The following is a 6,984-nucleotide window of genomic DNA, read 5'->3' on the forward strand; positions in this document are numbered from 1 at the left end:
GTTGGCATGAAGAACTTTGTTTGCGCTACAGCAGATGACATTGTGCTGGACTTTGACGTATATCAAGGTGCAGATGCATTGCTTGAGCAGGTCGAAGAACCAGAGGGTCTGGGTTTGGCAAGCTTGGTCATCGATCGTCTGTCTCAAACTCTGCATCCTGGTTCAAGAGTGTATTGTGATCGGTTCTTCACAACCATCCAAGGTGTGGAACGAATGATGAAGAAGCAGGTGTACGTGAGTGGTACAGTTATGAAGAATCGGGTCGCTGCAGCAGTGCAGAAGCTACCAACTGACAAAACAATGAAAAAGACCGGAAGAGGTACCTCAGCACAAGTTACCACTGGAGATGGAAAGATGTGCGTAGTGAAGTGGTATGACAATAAACCAGTATTGATGATGTCTGTTGTTCATGGTACACAGCCAGAGGACACCTGCCAGCGATGGGACAAGAAACTGAAACGATATGTGACTATCTCGTGACCAAGTATTATCCGTGAATACAACTCCAAGATGGGTGGGGTTGACTTGGTAGACAGGTACTAGTTTGAAGTAGTAGTAGTAGAAATAACTGTGATGTTCAAAACATGTTCAAAAACATGTTCATATGTGTTATGAATAAATGTAAAAGCAGTCAGGAAAAACACTGCTGTGTTCTGGTTGGAAATAAAGAGTTTTGCACTTTATTACACAATGGTGACTTTATTGTGTTCTATGGAAATTCAGGCTGAGTGTCCCCGTATGTGGACATCATTTTTCTCAAAAACTACATCATGTCAAAAGATGATGCTTAGTTCTTATACTTATCAGGTCCCAATAAGCCCAAATAGCAAAGAGAAATTAAAAATGCATACCAAAAAAGAGCTCAGGTCTTAGGAGGTTAAGCAGGTCAGATGAGTGTTGCTGATGCTTACAAGTACAGAAGTTTATCTGTCTAAGAGTGGCTTGAAATATCAGTAAACTAATGCAGCTATCCAACACACTGTATTTTGTTACTGTTGTGTCTGTGTCTGCACCAGCTGCATAGTGGATTTTGTTGGACGGCTCTGCTATATTTTTTTTCTGCAGTCTCTGGCACAGGCTGTCATCTAAAGAACAATGACTGCTGCTGACGTACCATGAGCCCTTGTTGGTGAAACCTGTGGAACCATTGGTGGGCTTCTGTAGCCTTTTTTGTTACCAGTTAGCTGGCAGATGTTGGCACCCACAGCTCAGCTAACAGAACTATCAGCATCCAGCTCACAGCCAGGCACATGATCATGTCCACAATCAGGCCAAAATCTCTCTCTGACCAGCAGCTTGGATCAAAACAATCTTTGGTACACTAACACTAACACTATGTAATAAACATCAATAATAAACAGTACATTTATAGTGAACTCAACTTTAGGTAATAGGTATTTCACTGTTAACAAATAATGAAATGCTTTGTTAACCATTTGAGCCATTGTATAGGTTTTGAAACATAATTTTAAACTTTATAATGGCCATCTAAATAAACTACACATTACACACACAAAATATTATAAACATCAGTTGCAACTTTACAATACACAATTTCTTAACAAATTGTTTATGAAGCATTTCATTGTTAAACAGTGAAATAACTATTAACTAAGGCTCAATCAACTATAAATTTAACATTTATTAATGGTGGTTATTATAAAGTGTTACAAAGTCTTCTAAAATGTGATCTATTTGTAAGGAAGAAATACCAAAATTTAATGGATATAATGTCATGAAATATAATGTTTCCCAGAGGATGAATCTTTAACAACTACACTGCTAAGCCCATGTTCATAAAATGTTACTTGTTCTCTCTCTATGTCCATTTTTTTATGTAAGCCTATATTTATTCCACTATGATTTGTTTTTTGCATTGAAAGTAAATGAAAACACTCAAATTCTGTTGCAGTTTGTGTGCTTTTATTTGCAGGTGAGTGAAGTTCAGGGTAGTGAGCGGAGGAAGGGCATAAACAGGAAGCGATATGGTTTAATATGCAATCTAGAAGTCTGCAACGCGTCTGAAGGAACCTACAGATGGTTGAAGGGCCCCCCAGTCTGAGTGCCGTCTGTACTCGCCCTTCTCCAGCAGGTACTGGCGTCCCCTGTAGTTCGGATGCTCGTGGAAGACCCAGATGCCTTCTTGAACTTGAGCTGAGTGAACTTCACGGTAGCGCCAGCGGTCCAGCAGGTTGGGCATGTCATCAGTGAACTCCATCATCTGGCCGCTGAAGTCTGGATTCTCATAGATGCGGATTCTATGCCTGCTGGGATGCTTGAACGTTGAACAACCAAAATATGAGATGTTAATTAGTGAATGAATTAACCTGCAAGTGGTACTGGTCGGCAGGTGTTTTAACCTTTGGACGGAGCCAGACTAGCTGTTTCCCATGTCTCCAGTCTTCATGCTAAATTAAGCTAATTAGGCCTATCTCTGGCCTTAGCATCATATTTATTGAACTTGCCATAGATCACCAGTTTATCTGGGAAAATCGATAATAGATTAGCTCCCTATAAGCCTCTCTTTCACTCTGCTATTTACTCTGCCACTGGGATGCATTTTTCCCAGAAAAATTAAGGTCGAATTATGGCCCAAAAAGACCCGGTGGTAACGGTGGAAACTCTACAATACAAGAGAAAAAGAACCCTGCTAGAAGAGGCGTCAAAGAAGGGGAAGAGGGTGAATGAAAGAAGCCAAGGTAAAGCACTACAATGTTGTGTCAGAGTTACTCTGTTGATATGTCCTTCGACTTACAACCTGTAATTGAGATGGTTCTCTGCTCAATCAGTTAGTAACAAATACTGCCAACTTATGAATAGAACTGAGGGGTTTACTCTTTTCATAGCACTGAGGTTGGGGTTGCTCAGTTAAATTGGGATTCTTATGGTTGTTTTTTTACTCTGGACAGTAGCCAGAATGCTAGCGGCAGCCATGTTGCTTATGCTAAATTTGTGACAGCTGCGCCAACAGTAGTACCACAGGGAAATGCTGAGGGTCAACAGTCAACCTTTGGGAAATGGGCTATAAATATCTGGATCCTCACATGAAATCTAAATCGCTAATCTAAATAAAGTACTTTACCAGCACCTAGTATTCCTGTTGTGTTACTGACACAGCTCACATGAAGAGAAATTTGTTGCATATTAAAATGAAACAAACAAAAAAAAATGTGAGTCAGTAACATCACTTCATTTCTAAATTGCTGCTTCGGTTGTTTTCAGCTCACAGTTCGTATGCCACTATCATTGCTGAGCTATTTGCTGGCCTAGGGGAGCTCAACAGACAGCATACGGTAGGGGCTAGCTGTAGAGGATAAGAAGTTTAACTCAGACAGGTAACACAACAAGGTTTACATTATCTCCTCAAGCCTCCCCACCTCCTCTTACACAAGTGATCCAATGAACAAGTGTAAGCTGCGATAGTGCAACAGATACTCTGCCCCTCATCAGCTTTCTTTGTAAGTAAAGTAAAGTATTCTTTGAACTGCCCAGCTAAAACTATGAGTAGGTGAATTTAAACCCATACTAAATAGCTATTTTAAACTATACAGATCATTTTATGTACTAAATTCTATAACACAAGCTCAGATTTTGCATTTCTCTTGAATATCAACCAGCTGATCCAAATCCACTGAGTAACCAAGTTGCAGAGACTAAATCATGGAGGTTTTGGCTGAAATGTGTAATAAAACAACTCATTAGTGTGTAATGTTAGTACAGTTACATCTCTATTATTACCTTTCAAGACAGCTGGTTTCTCTACATCACCTGATTTGCAAATACATCTCGCCAGGCTTCAAGATATGCCCTTGCGACCTAACTCACAGTGTTAGGTCGCAAGGATGGCACTGAAGAATGGCACCGAAGGCTTTTCTTGATAGAAAAGATCTTTCGCTCTTCTCTTGACTGGTTTCCAAACAGTTTCTAGCGGCGCCTTCCAAGATATTTCTAGGTAGATACCATCTGTTGCGCCACGTTATTGTTATTACTGGGTGAAGCAAGATTATAATTTGAACCAGGACATGACCCCAGACATTTCGGATACACTTACACTACACAAACCAGCAAAAAGTCTACATGCTCCATTTGAAATAGCGTTCATATTCAGCTGTGAAATAGCAAGAATGAAATAAACATATTAATTTAAATTACAGTAAACACATGCTATCTTCGGAGTTGGAGTTCGAGTCCTGGCTTTGCCTTACATGTCTGATGAGGCGGCAGGCCCGGATGGTGTCACTGAAGCCGTTCCAGCTCTGGTAGCTAGGGTACTCCCCTTTCATGAGGACGTACTGGTAACCTGTGTAGTGGGGTCTTTCATAGATGACCCAGGCCCCGCTCTCCACTCGGATGGAGTTGCAGCGGCTGATGTGGGAGCTGAGCTCAGGACAGTCACTGCTGCATTCATAATAATTACCCTGGAAGTTCTTGTCCTCATAGAAGAAGATCTGCAAGTAGGACTCTGCATTAGACCACTACGAGTAGATGACTGCAACTGCTTTTATTGTTACCTTTTTCACTAACCCCATCTTTACTACTAATACTTCAACCACTGCTGTGAAATATATCATCAGTAGTAGCACCACAACAGTGTCTGATAGGGCAAGAAACACCAGCCGTCCGGCAATCAGAAAGGCTGAAATCCAGTACGTACGTTGTATGTTCATGACTAAAGCTACGTTATGTACGTAACGTAACTTCTCTGCGCTAGTAAGTTAAAAAACTCACTGTTGACTTCTGTTTCAGCAGTCTCCTGGGTGTTATTACTGTGACCACTAGAGGTCACTGGACTTAAGCAGGAATAAGCAGAAGCATTAAATACATTTACAAGTTAAATGTGCTGAGAAAAAATATTAAAGCACTATTAAAACTCTGTAATTCCAATATTGTACTAACTCAAACCAAATGCATATATATATAGTTCTTTGAATTGCATATACTACCATTGGCAGCTAAACGACTACACCAGTATGGTGTTTGAGGGACATTTACAAACAGTCCATCAGATAACAGGAAGTGCATCATGGTATAACTGTGTCGAACAGTTACAGTACTCACTTTTCCTGCACGCTCCATAATGACCTTATGTTCCTCCTCACCCAATAAAATTAAAGCTCCTCACTCACACTGCATTACTGATGGTCCACGTTCATATAAAGGCTGATGAAATGCAGTGCCAGTAGAATTATTGTCATTCAAATGAGCTCTCCATTAACTTTGGCACATTAGCTGATGCTGCAATTGTATTAAAGTACATGGCCTTTAAATGTGCTATTTGATTGCTCCTGTGATGAGGCTGAAATTTGGACTGGATCCTGTTCGACTCTAGAAAAAGACCTGGTTGGGTTAAGATTGAATTTTCTCTTATTGGAATTTTCTCAGTGTTACAATTTAGTACTTTAATATTGGTTATTATGTACCTGATACATCATATTTGTGTTTTTGGCCTATACTTTTACTCACTGACAATTGTGATTTTGTATCACCAGTCGACAAAACATTTTTAAAATCACACCAGATTGTTCTGATACAACCTTGCATTGTTTTTTGTTGTAGTTTCAACTATTTACAGTATTACTTGACCTCCTGTTGTTACTATGCATATGTCTTCATACTTTTGCTGATGCAAACACCACCTTCACCCTCAAGAATAATATTCTCATTTGATTAAGTTGTCTTCAAAATAAAAATCAAATAAACCTAGAAACTGATTTTTGTTTTATTCCAAGGTATACATTTTTTTTAATTGAAACCTACTGTATTGTCTGAACTGTTTAAAGATTATTTGACATATTTTTTTTTACCTAAATTAGAAATCTTTTAATACTTTTAATACCTTTCAAATTTTTTTTTTTTTTTACACATTTTCTAGAGATATGTAAAAAAAAAAAAAAAAAATAGATAAAAAAATTGCAATCACTGCAACACAGAGATGTGGACTGCGGTCATTGTGACTTGGGACTTACTTGATTTGCTTAAACTAAGGACTCGACTTAACTAGACTTGACCCAAGCTGTGACCTGACTTGACTTTCCCAAGCAAAAAAAATGACCTGGACCAAATGACTCGCGTCACGTGTCTGCTGCAACATGTCAAACATTTCAAGTCATATAATATGATAAATTCCCAACCACATATTGAAACTGGTAATTGTTAATAGCTTTAACTTATCACTCTGAAGTAAATACTGATTGCACAGTGTAACAGCTGTAGAAAAATTACACCATCCCCATGAGCCTCGTGTATTCACGGAGATCAAGGTTTCGAGGTTAAATTAGGATTCTTATGGTTGTCTTTTACATTAGACTTTTACGTTAGTTTAGCCATGTTATTAACACTGTCTTTGTAACAGAGGCGCCAACAGTATTACCACAAGGAAACACTGGGAAATTGGGAAAGTCTTTTTCTGCCTTAACATCCAAGTTAATGTTATGTAAATGTGCCCATATTTGAGTGGAACGACGATTCACGACTGTGACCCACCCATGACAAGCACCCGTCGCCCCCTAGAATCAATACTCAACTCACATCTGTGCAGGAAACCTGAGAGAAAGATGTTTTTAAAAGTCAGTTTGTTCAGCTCTCAGTACTTTTGTAGCTTCTAACTGAATCTCTTTAGTTTCTCTCGTCCTGTTTGTTCTTTCAAACATCTGCTGTGTTTTACTGTTTCATCGTGTTCACTTTCAGCAAATACTTTGCACACAGTATGTTTCTTTTAAATACTATATGTACATGAAATATGTGGTACTAAATATATGTTACAGTGTTTAAAAGTATCTTTTTCATAGTTATTCCATAGTTTTGGTTTTATATACTGCATTAAAGCAGCCACTTCCAATATTCTCTTTATACAGAACAAGAACAATAAAACTAAGCACAGGGTTTGCCTTTGTGTGAACTGTATTATTCAATCAGCACATCAAATATTTATCCAGGCTTATCACATTGTTCTAAAGCAGTGAATCCTGTTTCCCTAAACAATGC

The 6,984-nt window shown here is 38.8% G+C and overlaps 1 protein-coding gene across 1 annotated transcript; it reads right to left on the reverse strand.

Annotated features, from left to right (window-relative positions):
• Positions 1–2,002: 2,002 nt before the first annotated feature.
• Positions 2,003–5,076, reverse strand: LOC140992044 (gamma-crystallin M2-like). The gene is made up of 3 exons (XM_073462266.1): positions 5,059–5,076; positions 4,206–4,448; positions 2,003–2,275 (listed from the first exon to the last, which is right to left on the reverse strand). Exons 1-3 carry the CDS (start codon positions 5,074–5,076, stop codon positions 2,003–2,005), a joined length of 534 nt encoding a protein of 177 aa, XP_073318367.1.
• Positions 5,077–6,984: the final 1,908 nt, after the last annotated feature.

This window comes from Pagrus major, chromosome 24 (assembly GCF_040436345.1).
Source record: "Pagrus major chromosome 24, Pma_NU_1.0".
Lineage (NCBI taxonomy): Eukaryota > Metazoa > Chordata > Actinopteri > Spariformes > Sparidae > Pagrus > Pagrus major.

Bases quoted from the DNA above. Each gene is read 5' to 3' on its own strand.
- LOC140992044 (XM_073462266.1), bottom strand. The intron at 2,276-4,205 runs GTAAGGCAAAGC...TCAACGTTCAAG, and splicing joins CCTGCCGCCTCATCAGACAT to CATCCCAGCAGGCATAGAAT.